This window comes from Pygoscelis adeliae, unplaced genomic scaffold, assembly GCF_000699105.1.
Source record: "Pygoscelis adeliae isolate BGI_AS28 unplaced genomic scaffold, ASM69910v1 Scaffold113, whole genome shotgun sequence".
NCBI classification, from domain to species: Eukaryota; Metazoa; Chordata; class Aves; order Sphenisciformes; family Spheniscidae; genus Pygoscelis; species Pygoscelis adeliae.
In genome coordinates, this window is record NW_008825108.1 from 13,483,289 (window position 1) to 13,497,809 (window position 14,521).

General features: G+C 39.3%; 1 protein-coding gene across 1 annotated transcript in view; it reads left to right on the plus strand.

Annotated features, from left to right (window-relative positions):
• The window catches only part of ADAMTS20 (ADAM metallopeptidase with thrombospondin type 1 motif, 20), a 114,289-nt gene that overhangs the window by 94,204 nt on the left and 5,564 nt on the right, over nt 1-14,521 (plus strand). The window contains exons 31-39 of the mRNA XM_009327697.1: nt 3,502-3,672; nt 4,338-4,538; nt 4,673-4,802; nt 4,960-5,054; nt 5,153-5,247; nt 5,654-5,787; nt 6,553-6,644; nt 9,489-9,593; nt 10,252-10,337. Coding sequence (XP_009325972.1) covers nt 3,502-3,672; nt 4,338-4,538; nt 4,673-4,802; nt 4,960-5,054; nt 5,153-5,247; nt 5,654-5,787; nt 6,553-6,644; nt 9,489-9,593; nt 10,252-10,337 — 1,109 coding nt within the window. The remainder of the gene's footprint in view (nt 1-3,501; nt 3,673-4,337; nt 4,539-4,672; nt 4,803-4,959; nt 5,055-5,152; nt 5,248-5,653; nt 5,788-6,552; nt 6,645-9,488; nt 9,594-10,251; nt 10,338-14,521) is intronic.

A 14,521-nucleotide genomic window follows, 5' to 3' on the forward strand; every position in this document is an offset into this window, starting at 1 on the left:
TAAGAAAATCTAAAGATACCTTCAGGAGAAAGCTGTCATTTTTAAAGATGTGATGACTATTTTCTACATGCTAAAAATTTAATAACTTTTGTATCCATGTATGCAAACATACAAACATATATAAAGAGAGAGAGAAAACAAAAAATTATGTATAATACCTGAAACGGTGTACAGAAGAGCCTGTCTCTTACTGTAACATTAAAGAAAAACCCAGTTTGTGCAGTTGTGGCATCTTAATAATCTGCACTGTTAAATTTCCTAGGGCAACCCCCCTGAAACTTTGAATATGAAGTTTGCCCCTTTGAAGGGACACAATGGTGTAGAAGTGACTACTGTTAATATATAAATCACTTGTTGGTGCTCTGCAAAACCTGGATTATATTCATGCAGTTCAGACATATATATTCCTCTGTTAAGCTATATTGAGGGAACGCTGACAATATATGTTTCTTCCAAGGGTTCTCGCTCATATGAAGCTGTTAAAATCAGGAATTAGTGGAAGTGGCTCAGAACGTCCTTTTAACACAAAAATACACTGTCAGAGAATGAGGGTGAATTTTCCTTTCCTGCCAAGCATTTGTATATTCCAGCTGGGTATTCGGAGCTCTCCACTACAAATGCATTGCGTTTCACTACATCTTCCGGCTAGTTCATAACTTCTTCCGCATGGATATTGCTGTTCGCTTGAAATTCCTGTGTTCAGTTCCCTTCTCTCACCAGATTCAGATATAGCCCTGTACATCTAGTATTAATAGTAGTTCAAGTGTTTATCCATCTGTATTCCACTCCTGGTGCAGTACGACCTCCACCGAACTCACGATATTTTGCCCAGCTGTCTCAGCTCTGAGTACTCGTGTGTCAGTTCCTAAAAATTTCCAGATCTAGCATTTCTCCAGCTTGCAGCTGGGAGGCTGGCTGATGGCAGCAGCCAGCCTTCTCCTACCAAACATGCATTTTCATACTAAAGAGAAGAATGTCTACAAGATTAATGTATAAAGCATAACGAAAAGGATTCTTCTGCCCGTTCGCATTACTTCATGACTGGGTTATTCCTTATGTGCCTAATATTTTGAGCAGCTCCATGACGTTAAAAGATCAGGTGTTTCTGTAAGTTACACCAGCCAACTGTATCCACACGCTATCCCCTGATACAAGTCCACACAACATTTTCATTCTCTAAGTGACTAGGTTTCTTTAAAGGCTTAATGCATGTGTGGCTTCCACTGCTGGGCCACAGTCTCTTGTGGATCTTCTGAAGAGGTAGGTAAGCCTCTCGCTGATTTCCTGCCATCCTCTTTGTCACCTCACCTTTTCAAGAAAGAAGGCAATCACTCAGCAAGACTGGGGGATTATAAGCATTTAATACTCTAATCATGAGTCAGTGCTTAAATTTCTCCTTCAGATCCTAAGACCTTACTTCTACCTAATGCAAGTGAATTCCTGTCAGATTCCGCCCCCCCCCCCCCCCCCCCCCCCAAAAAAAAAACACCTCCCCACTACAAAGAGTGATGACAGGCTTTTCCTCAGATTTAATGACTGTTATTTTTCCACATCAATAATGTGATATTATTGGTTGTTTTGCCTATTAATTTGTTGCTCATGTGAAGAGAATAAAAAGCTAAAGCTTTTTGTCTGAACGATTGTTTATCTGGGTCTCTGCAATTTTAGAGCTTTCAGGTCAAATGTTTGTAAGCCCAGGTGTATATTTTGCAGCTTCTTTCAATAGTGTACTTATGCCAGTGAAATTTGTTCCTTGGGCCTCAGTGCTTGCTCATCAAGTTTGCAGATGATGCCAAACTGGGGAGACTGTTGAGTGTGCTGGCAGGCAGGGCTGCCATCCAGGGGACCCAGACATGCTGTAGGAATGGGCCCACAGGAACTTCATGTGACGCAACGAGGACAAATAAAAGTGCTACCCCTGGGAAGGAAGAACTCCTGCAGCAGCCCGGGCCGGGGATGAACGGCCCTGGGATCCTTGTGGGCAGCTGAGCGTGGGCCAGCTGTGTGTCCTGGCAGCAAGGACGGCCAGCAGCCTCATGGGCAGTACAAACAGGGATGCAGCCAGTAGATCCAGGGAAGTGATCATCGTCTTCTGTTTCTCAGCACTTGTTAAATCACGTCTAGCTGCTTCTACATCCAGTTTTGGTTCCCCAGTGCAAGAAAGAGATTGACAAACTAGAGCATATTCAGCAAAGGACACCCAAGCAGGTTGGGGGCTGAAGCACTTGCCCTGCGAGGAGAGGCTGAAGGAACCTGGTTTGTTCAGCCTGGAGAGGAGACAGCTTTGGGCAGATCTAGCAGCAGCCTTCCAGTATCAACAAGGAAGTTACCAAGAAGATGGAGCCAGGCTCTCCACAGTGTCATATGGTGGGAAGGCAAGAGGCAACAGGAGTAAGGTAAAGCCTTACTACTAAGAAGAGGTTCAAACTGGATATTATGAAAAACTTTTTCTCCATGAGGACAACTCAGGCAGTGAAACGTGCTGCCCAGGGAATTTGTGCAGTCTCCATCCTCTGAGGTTTTTAAGATCCAACTCGATGAAGTTAGAGGCTTCCTCTAGCAGAGCTGTTTTACTGTACAGCACCTGTTTTTTGTACTTCAAGTTGCTTCTTTAAGTCAATAATAATAATAATAATATTTGAACAATAGGCTTGATCTATGTGTCAGACCCTAATGAGTATTCTAATTGACTGTTATTAAGTCCAAATTACTATTAAGTTAGGTTCAGGTCTGACTATAATAGGTGGTGTTATTGATTATTGCCTCTGCTGAGACTGGAGTTTGTGTATTTGAGCCTTCCTTCTTTATCGCAGCAAGTTCAAACAGGTTAGCTGAGGCACCCGTAGCTGGGGACGTGCTGTTGTATTACTTAGTATGTACCTCCACTTTTCTGAATTCTGAATTCTGGTGGCAGCAAGGTTCTCATCCTGTCCTGGAAGAACTGTGATGACTGTACATCCCACCAGCTTGCCAGGGGGACAGGTCTGAGGACACTCAGGGCAAAGGCACAGGCTCAACAAATACTGCTGCCCAAAGCTGCCACTGGCTTCATTAATAAGCAGTTTTGTTTTCTTTTCTTTTATCAGTGTAATATCATGTACATGCTTCCAAGGATTCTTTTTGTTTAGTCTTGTTGTTTGTTTATTCCTTTCATATTTCACTGAAATATTTTTTTTGGCTCTTCCCTTTTCATACAGAAGAGCTTTTACACTCAACCCGTCACCTTGGCCCGACGTTTTCATTTTCTCCTCCATCTCACCCAACAGTTACAGTGTCATGTCATTATATGCTATTGTTTTTTCAGCTGATTAGAAGTACCTGAACTTTGAAAACAAAGTAAAGGATTTTGATTCAGTGAATAATTCGGTCCGACACTGAGAGCAGATGTCATAAAAGGTGTTGCTGTCTGGGTTTTACTGGTGTGTGGCAATCAGTAAAAAACTTTGTTCTGCTAATGACTAGTTTAAATACAAAAACTGTGACTGTTTTTCTCACTCTCAGTGCTCGGTATCATATAGAAGAAAGGAAATATACCGGAAAGTTAAGTGTGTGGATGAAAACCAGCTCCAAGTGGATGAAAGCTTCTGTGATCCTGCCACAAAGCCTCCATCAACCAAAAACTGCAGGATAGCTCCCTCTAAATATGTTGTGCTTACAGGAGAAATGTCACAGGTAAACTAATTATACTGCTCGCACATCTTTTATATAACTTTACTTTTAAGAATGTTATATTACTGTAAAACGTACATTATCTGTGCAGAGCAAAAAAAATTTATATTTTCATCTGAACATGGGTGCCTAAACTTTATCCACATTGAACCTTCCGCTCAGCCATGATTTATTGTAGTGACTGTTACCAGTACTCTGGTAGCTCCCCAGGGACCTATGAACACCTATGAACACCAGCTGAGGACAGCTGCCCCTGCCACAGGATTCCTCTGCTGGTTCCCAGGAAACTCTTGCAAGCTGATCTCACTGAAGTAAACAAAAATCTTTTCTTTGATTTCAGTGAAGCGATGGATCAGTGCCTTGTTTCCCTTGCACATCTGCACTACCTATGTGTGCGTGTCTGTGTGTGTACGGCAGCTGAGAGGGAACGGCTCTGGAACCTCTGTGAGCTCTGAGAAAAGGGCAGCATGGGACTTTCCATCTCCTTGCATGCGTAACTATTGTAGACCTTCACTTCTGCACACTGATGTACCAGCCCTGAGGTGGCACGCACCAGATTACAGGCCTGTGCCAAAGCGAGGATCGGAGCTGACTTATCTGTAACTGCAACGCTGCAGAAAGGTTCAGTTTCATAGAAATAACGCCTGTGCTTGGGGGTTTTATTTCAGTGCTCAGCCAGCTGTGGGTTTGGTTACCGGCAGAGGATCACGTACTGTGTTGGAATACATTCTGTTCAAAATGAGCACGCCCATGGACTTCGAACTGTAGCGTACCGAGAATGCCCGGTAGAGCCATCCCCATACATTTATAAATGTAATATCAAAGGGTGTTCACAAGCAGCTACCTGGAGAGTGGGAAAGTGGACCGAGGTGAGTACAGATGTGCAAGCTCATTTTTGATAGCTGCCTCGAACACAAATGAGTGCCAAGACCAATTTGCTGATATAATTATGCTAATTATTTACTACCTTCTAAACTAACTCTTGATGGCTATCCACATCTAGTGCTCAGTGTCTTGTGGAGTGGGGGTAAAGGAGAGAACCGTAGAATGTATGACTGAAAATGGCTTATCCAGTGACTTGTGCCTGCCACGTTTAAAACCAGATGCCAGAAAGATCTGCCATGAGGAAGAATGTAAGTGACAGTTGCAATTTTCAGCTGAACTTAATGTTTTCCCAGGTTATTTATATAAAAGCTATAAATTTATTCGGAGCACAATTATGCAAAAGTAAGTCCTAAAACTAAGCTCTATTTGTGAAATATTAATGTGATTTAATCATTCATTTTGAAGGTGAAACTTTTACCACCTGCAAAGATATCCAGATTAAAAAAGGGATGAGAAAGGATGGTGAATACCTACTTAACATTAAGGGAAGGATGATAAAGGTACTCTTAATATTTATGAGCTTTTATGAGCGCATATTCTTATGAAATAATACTTTTCTAATAAAGATTTTGCTAAAGGCTTGTACTTTCTCTTGCAGATTTATTGCTCAGGCATGCACTTAGAGAATCCCAAAGAATATTTGACATTGGTAAAAAGTGAAGCAGACAACTTTTCTGAAGTATATGGATTCAGGTACAAAAATGATTTTGTAACTTTATGAAGTGCATTTATTTCTTCCAAAATAAAAGAATAAAGTAATACTTACTTTTGTGAGAACAGATTAGTAGATTTTTTTTTCCTTGATTTTCTGTTTTGAATATCCAGGTATGTGAATACAGAAATGCAGAAATGTGGATACTTCCAGGCTGAAATTGTGTTAATTGCGCTAAATGATTATAAAAAAATTTCTATCTTGACTTTAATAGAAATGGTGTAGAAAGTAGTGTTTCAGTTGAGCCAAGATTAATAGCTGAGCTTCCTGTTCAGTAACTGTTGTTTAATATTTTTTATGCAGCATAATGCAATGCAATTATTTTTCACTACGATGCTATGTTATGGAAAAATGCTAAAAGGAAAACTAATCTTTGCTGTTCTCTAGGTTGCAGAATCCATATGAATGTCCTTTCAATGGAAGCAGAAGGCAAGACTGTGCCTGTCGAAACGATTACCTTGCAGCTGGCTTCACAGTTTTTAGCAAAATAAGATTTGATGTAGCCTCCATGCAAATTAAAAGTAAGCATTTTGGCACTTTTAGCCAATGTGAGCATTCTCTTGAAATTACACTGGTCGTGATTCCAAAATTATCATTTGACCTAATTATAGATCCAATTATGCCATTTTTGGACAAACAATTCTTATTTCCTTTAGGAATTCAATGGGAATTTCAATGAAAAAAAATTAAAAGAAGCCACCACTATTTCCCTTGTTAGTTTGTCCCAAGTGGTCAAGTGGCATGAATCTTGCAGATTTGTATTTTACATGTGAACTAGCTTCGGTTTCTAAGGTTTTGTTCCCATTATTCCATTTCCTTTTAGTCCCTGGCATATTTTTCTAGATAAAGTCTTCCTGTGCTGTAGTTAGTCCCATCTCAGACCTTGATAGCCGTACTACATGGATGGGGAATCTTGCAGCACTTTCAAGCCTCTGCCTGCAGGTGGCAAGGTGGCCTACAACCAGCTTCCTTGGAGCTGCATCCAAGTGCACATCCATCCTCCTCCTAACACCCTCCTGTCTTGGAAAGGAAACTGGGCTGATAGGTTGGTTTGATGTTGCATTAACCAAAATGGACTATTTAAAACATAGTTTGTGTTTAAAAAAAAAAAAAAACAAACCACCCCCCCCCAAAACAAACAAACAAAAGCCCAAATACCAAACCACACACAAAAAACCCCCACCCAAAACAAACCGAAAAACGCCCATGTTAATGCTTTTCCCCACTGTTTTCACCTGACCTTCTAATGCAGCAGTTTCAGTGTTGAGTAATTTTCTGTTTTCTAGCCACAGATTTTCTTTTTGCTCAGACTATACTTGGGAGAGCAGTTCCGTTTGCTACAGCTGGAGATTGCTACAGTGCTGCCAGATGTCCACAGGTAGTTATGATTTCTTATCCCCTTGAAATGTGCATGTAAGAGCAGAAAAAAAAGAGTGTGACTGGTTTAGAACTGTAAGGTTCTAAAACAATCTCCTATTCTGTCTAGTCTATTAAATTAATAAGTGGTTTTATTCTTACTCCTTTCTCTCCTGTTCCACCTTTTTTTTTTTTCCTGTTTCTCCCTCAAATTGTTTACTCCACGCTTTCCCTCTAGGCTCCATGTATGTATAATCAGCTTTCTATGTATTTCATGTATTGCTCTCCGTCCTTCTGGATGCAACGTATCCTTTGTTTCCCCTAATCCCTTCTCAATCTTTGTTCTCCTCCAGTGACTTTCCTTTTCGACAATCCTGCAGAATTTTTCTTTCCTCTGTTTCTCTCCTGACTTTTCATATCTTTGAAGACTACCAGAGGAAATCAATCCTGTTTTAGCAGTATAATTCAAAATTTATATGTCCATTGGTGTGTCTACATTAGTGTTTTAGTTTGGATTGGATGGTGCTTTTTAAGTAAATCTCTGTATTGTTCCGGTTTACTGTTTGTGGGTTCACATCACAGAGCAGTCTTGGCAGACATGAACAGAATGCCTTCTGGATAAAACTAAATCAAACAATGAGATCCAGAAGGGCCTTAATGCACTCCCAACTGCTAATGAGGATTCAGTCTACAGGACTAGATGAGAGTTAGTCCAAAGTAAAAACCCCATCTGTGTACTGCATACAGACATCGGGCTCTCTGGCCCAACGTTTTCACTCTACAGATCTGCTCATACTGCAGTGTCCTTCTTGCTAATGCAGATATAGCCCTAGTCTGAACCTGTCAACCTAGGCTGCCTTTGGAGTCCATTGGCAGAAATGACGTTCCCTAGAAAACAGTTCAGCTAATCTTACCCTGTTCGACACCTTAGGATAAGGTCAGCTGTCCTCTGGAAGTGCATATTTCTTTTCACCGATTCTAAAAGGAGTTAAGATCAACTAGCTCAGACTTGCATGGAGGTGAATCCCTGTTGTCCATCTATCCTAGGTGCTTAAACTTAAGACAAGCTATGTGGGTGGACGCATTCAAGGCCAGCTAGAGACAATTTATGTACAATTTAAGTACAAATGAAGTACCTGAGTTAGGCAGACTTAATCCCTGACAAGAAAACAGTTGGAGTTCATTACAGTATTGGATATCTTCAACCCGCAAACTTTTTGGGCTCAGTACAATACACATCTATTTGCCATCTGTAATTTCTGTTGGGCAGTCATTCTGCTTACGTGGTTTTACACTCATGCATTTCCATCTATAAGATCTGCACTGAAAGTAACACTTTTAATGCAGTAAAAAGGCCTCAGGTGCTGCACTCTGTCCTTGAAATCCGTTCCTGGCCTTGAGTATGCTGCAAGACGTGACAGAGGGCTGTTAAGCTGTTGTTACAATTGTACATAGCACTTCTTATTTATTTTTGCAAAATGATATGACTGTGAATGAAGTTACTTTGGGCCTGTTAATTTTGGAAGGCGTTCCACACTGTTCGTATGAATTTCCTCCAGATGCTTTATTCATTAAATGGAAATCTTCCACTTCTTGGGCACTTGAAGAACAACCTACCCTATCCATATGAGCTTATGTTAGCTCATCCTGAGTATGAGAGTGCTATAAACACAGCAACTTTACACAGAAGTGCTCTCAAAACAAATCTGCCATACTGAACAATATAAGACTGAATTTTTATGAAGGAATTTCAATCACAAGAATAAAGGCTGAATGTTGTGTTTTTATACATGCACACATACATATACCCACAGAAACCTTGATGATATCAAGCAACAAAATACAGAAGCTACCATATGCAATAGAAATGTTATCTTTGCTAAAGCTTTGATCGCAGGATTTAGGCAATTTTAACTAGGTCCGAATACAGGAATTCAGGCCTTCAGTGAATCGTATGGAGGTGTGCAGGAGTCTTCTGATTGTAGTGCTGCCTAAACTGACCATCAGGCTCTTTGTGGAGATAGTACTTCTTTCCAACACACTGCACTTCTGCGTGAAAGCAATTTAATCATTTTATGTACCCCAGTTTGTTTACCAAGGCAGTGCAGTTTGTTGGTTTTAATATATTTCTTATTCTCATATGAACTGACTCGGTTTTAAAGCTAGTTTTCAGAGTATGTATTTGCGTAGGCAAATATTTTAGAATCAATAAGCTCTTTTGAACGGTTTGTATTGCAAAACATTCCATTTAGCCATAAATTTATTTATTTTAACCTCCACTTATGTTCAATTATGTTATCTGGTATACTGAAAAATAAATGGAAGATAAGATGATGATGCTTGAACAGTGTGCTTGCAAAAATTTGAGAATTAGATGGCTAAGAAGTGATTAGTCTGTAATTTCCAGGTAGCAGTAGGTCCTGACCATGTTATTTCCAAAAAGTTCAGGCACTTTAAAAAAAAAAGAGAAAAAGTCTTTCAAGAAAGCCAGCCTCATTCTTGCATGTTGCAAGTCCGTACTTTTTGTAAATTAAAATTTAATATGTAGCAAGGAGGCTAAAATAATTTGAATTGTCTGACGTTAGTTCTGTATTCAGACTCTGCAGACAGATGCTACAGATCAGCTGATGCACAGGTGCTACTTACTGCAGGATAGCCTGGTCATGTGTCTGTGTCCTGAGTGTTCAAAAAAAGGGTATAATGCAGTGTAACTGACCCAGGTTAGGTACACACCTTTGAGTACTTAATGTCTAGGTATACCCTAAGTGATATGTGCAGATCTGCCAATGTAAAGTGTTTTAGTGTTTTGAACTCTGTTTATTAGCTCTGTATTTTACCTTTTGCTTTTTTTTTTTTTTTTTGTTAGGGACAGTTCAGCATTAATTTGGCTGGTACAGGTCTGAGATTATCCAGTACAGTTAGGTGGATTGCTCAGGGCAACTATGCAACTGCTGACATACACAAATCCCACGTAAGTCAATGTTGTTTTCCTTTACCTGCTCTTATGGCTTGGAACATTATGCCTCCAGAGGTGCAAGTGATGACTCTCTAGTGAAAGCTAGTTGTGAATCAAAAATAGCGCTCAAGGTCTCTGACCCATCTAAGTCGTCTTCCAAACGTAATGTAAAAACTATGTTTAATCACACCGCCCAGAATCTAATCCAGATCAACACTGCCTGCCTACCCTTCTCTTACTGATTTTAAAAGCCTATTGTTACATTAATCAGGTTTTCTAAAAGTTTTTAAGATGCCTAATAATACTTAAAAAAAAATAATAAACACAGCACCCCGAAAAACCATTTTATTAAAATACCCTACTACAGAGGATCCTTACAGATTGCTCGCCTCCAACTTGATTCGTGTGGAAAACCAAAAGACCAGTTGAACAAGAACAGTAAGCATGCACAGTTTAAGACAACATTGGATGGTAAGCCGGGAAAGAAAGTATACAGCGATACTGATAAAGGATCTCTGTACCTGTTTTGCTAATTTGATGCTGTCTCTTGATTTAGTATTTGTAGGTACGATTTGTCAAAAGGTCTATTGTGTGCAAACCTCAAGGAGCTTTTTGTACAACTGTGATTTCAATCGCTTTTCTTGATTGACTGTTCTCTTTGTCTAATTCCCAGGATGGTACTAAAATATATGGAAGATGTGGAGGATTTTGCGGAAAGTGTATTCCTAACACATTTATTGGTCTCCAACTTCAGATACAGTGAGAACTCTGATGTGGTAAGAGCATCAAAGCAGGGACATCTGCCATTTAGGTGCAAATTGTAGGTGCTGTGTATATATATATTTTAATTCTTTTATCTCTGTAATGCTTATTACTGTAATGCTCACTACTAAGAATTCCTGTTTTCTCCAGTGTTTATTCAGGGATGTATTATCTGTTTGTGGGCTAGCAAGTGCATAAATCACAATCACAAACCTTCAGGTTTTAATGGAGAGGCATTAATTCAATGTACAGTATATATTAGCAAGTAAATTGCACTGAGGTTACTACCATGGGTAACACTCTAAATTGTACCATAATTGTAATAGTTTACCTGCAACTAACCAGTGCAATTCTTCATGCAGTATTCGGTAAAATTTATACTCTACTGGTTTTCTCGATCAACTGAAATAAACTGGTACTAAAATATAGAAAGGAAAGAGTTATTGCTATATAGATAAGGCAGGTAATAATTTCAAATACTTCCAATTTTGTGAAACCTTTTAGGAATTATCTGTCAACAACTTACAGCGGAAAAGTATATAATCAACATACTTGAGATAGTTTCTATAGATCTGTGTGTTTCTCTGTCAGTAAAAGCATTTTTTTTTCCCCATCCCTTTCATTGTATTCTTGGTGGTGCTCAAATACTAGCAGTAATCCTGAGAAGTGTGGTTTACCCTCTGTAGTCTCTATAGCACATGTTAAACATCTAGGCTTAGTTTTGTTGTGGTTACAGGAAAAGAAAATAAGGAAACAAATTGCTTGGAAATCTGATTTTTAAATCCCTGTCTTTCATCCAAGTATACTGTAAAAGCAGTGTATTCTGTTTACCGTAGCATCTTGTATGTGATCGTATGAATATGTATTTACTTAAACACTTCCCATATACACCTTACTCCTTTATACTGGCCAATGGCATATTAGTAAAGGCTGTAGTGTGTGTCCCTCTTATATTCCAATTCAAAGTAATTTTCAATAACCTTAGTGAAAACCCTGGGCAGAGGCAGCATCAAGCCCTACGGCGGTTTTGGTGTCCGTCTTTGACTCAGTTTAAATTTTCAATGTTTGTAAATACAGTCCTAACATCTGCTAGTTAAAATTATTTCCTCCAGAAAAGTAAGCGTATGAAAGAATTACAAGGTTTAAAAAACAATGTACTTCTTTGATTTGTTATTTTGTATTACTTTACAGTCCAGAACTGTAGAGATATATGCATATAAAGGTAATGCATTTCAGGGCCAACTCTCAGGTATTCAGGATAAAATTTTCTACACGCATAATAAGATACATTATGTACCAGATAACTCTATACATGCTTTTTCTGACAATATGCATTCTGTAAACCAAATACTTGTTTTGCATGCCAGTACAATTGGTAGATCAAATGGCAGCTATATCATATTTTTAGCCACAAAGAGTTAGCCATGAATTAGCAATATGTATTAATTAAAAACAATACTGTACCACAGAAGTGTAAGCAGCTACTTTTTAGATAACACATGTAGGTAATTATTTTGTGATCTCTGCATCAGAAATGTATTTTTGCACTATGTGCCTTATATTAGTTGTAAACATTAATAAGAATATAAAACATTATTTTCCTAGAAATGTTTACATTTATAATTAAAATCTTGTAATTTATAAAATATTTATATAATAAATATGCTTGTGTGAATGGTACCAGAGTACTTTTGCCTTTTTTTGGGTATCAAACACTTAGTACAAAACGTTGCAAAAACATTTCAACTTGTTTATGCACAGAATAACTACATTCTTAATACCTCTTCACAGTAATAGACATTGACTTATAATGGAATAACTGCCAAACAAGCAGGTTATTGTCACGGGAATATTTTCCATGGAAGCAAATCCTGCTTCAGAGGTACAAACTCCATGTCTGTGTGCTCTTTCCAGTCGTCCCCCCATGTTCACCTATATATTTCTTGGGGGGGTTGCTCTGTAAATCGTTCACTGAAATAATGTAGAAATCTGAAATAATCTTCCTCCTTCTTGTGCTAAACTCACGTCAATTCATTTATAGCATGGTCCCTAAACAACTGCTTTGGCAGAAGGGGATCTGCAGTCTGTCTCCATCCCCAGGAGGACCATTTTCTTTTCAGCCCTGAAACTCCAGTTAAGGGCTAGGAAGTGCTCGGCTCTGCTGCCATAGAATCAGTCTGAAAATCCACTACCAAACAAAGTGACTTTTAACCCAATATTCAACACAGAATGTTTTTATTGGGTAATGGTAGTGATTTTTGAGTAAAAATGTATTTTCTGTAATGACAGCAAGCCCTGTGGCCCAGAGTCAGCTTCTGCATAAAACAGCACTGTATTGTATTGTAGGTTTTTGCATCTTTTCTTTCTTTTACCCTTGCTTTGGAGTTTCAGCCCTGGTGTAGGGAGAAAGAACTTGTGTGTTCTGGCATTTTGTGAATTCCTTGTGTTAGGATTTTGATTTTGTTGAGAAAAAGGGCTTGTTCAATCACCCCATTTCAACTTACTAACTTTTCATGCTGAGGGCAATTTAAGGAAAACATGAGCCTGATGGTCAGCTCTGATGAATTTGGAGATGTGGTGATGCTGACATGTTAGAAGGTCCATGCAATAAAATGAGAATCATGGGTTGTAGTTGCAGTATTATGTTTCCATCTCCTTTAATTGACAGTGCTGTGGATTTCCATTGCACTGGGCAGCTGAGATGCCCGCCAGAGTAGTGAGGTCCTCCGTGAGAGTGCTGTGAGCTCCACCTCGTGGGTCTGCTCATGCTGAGTTGCCCACGCCTGATCACAGTCACACAGCTCTCCAGCTTTGGTTGATGCTTAGGGAATGAAGCGCTGAACTGTCCTGTTGCTATTCCATATAGAAAAAAATAATAATTAAGGAATGGTAATAGTTAAAGATGATTGTAACAATACTTTGTTAGATGTCTTCTAGAACACTTTCAATCCCATCAATGATAGCATCAAGTATTAGGTAACACAACTGCGCTTACTTGCTTGTGTGTATGCACACACTTACATATAGTGCTTATCTGAATATCAAATGCCGAAGATGGAATAGGTGTAAAAAACCTTGCTGCTCACATTTATCTAACAAAATGTCACTCATCGTGCTATGAAATGGTGTGCTGCCATATGGCGGTACCGGTGACCTCTCTTGATGAAGGCATCATCTAGATGTCTTTTACCTGTATTTCCCCTAAGGTGATATGGGGGAGGTAGCACAGGAGCTGGAAACCCTGGCTGTGGGTCCACTAACAGGTCTCCATCGTAGCTGAATCCATCCTGGCGTGGTCTGTTGTGCCAATCTCCCTGTAAAGAGGAGCAGAATACACTCAGGTGTTTGATCCAGGACACGTGTGTGTTGTACAATCAGCCAATCCCACATTCATGGGAAGAGTTGAGGCTGTGATTTCAGCATGTGTACGTGTCTATGCAGGTTTCTGATGGATGGTCATGTATTTTTCTGATCTAACTGAAAGGCTATAATATGCAAGACATACTTGAAAAGATGAGGGAAAGCTCTAGGGTTTTTCTTCTACTTCTGTAACCTGGAATACGTTTAGCATAACTTCTCAGTTTTGTTGACTATTTGAAATAAAAGTTACACGTAACAAGGAGGAGGTATGTCATTGCAGTTTTATTGTAGTAACACGAGATCCCTGAGAAATTCAGAATCTGAATAAAATATTACTATTTTGCAAAAATATTTTCCAAAAATTAACTTTCATGATACAATAGACTTCCATATTTCTACTTTTGTAGAAATTGAACATGAAATGCCAAAGGCTGCACTTAAATGCCTTTATACTTACTCATGTATTGAACAGTTACGTGGTATCTCACTCACTTAATGCAGGTAAAAGTAGGACTGGAGGTCAACTCGGCCGAACTGATATGAGATAATGTCCTCCAGGCTAGAGAGTGGCAACCCTGAGGAAGCATTCATATCCTACGGACCAGCTCATGGTGTCTCTTGCAAGGCCTGCTTTGCTCTCCTGTAGTACTTGGCCATCTTTTCCTGAGCCTTTCTGATTTTTCATGATGGTCTCATTGTACCTATGCATTTAAAAAACCCAAACTTTAAGAGGGTCCTCATCAGCCTCTCTCTCTGGTGTGCTTTGGAAATAGGCTGAATAGATCATAGAAAAAGTAAGGTATTGATTTTAAAGTTCATTC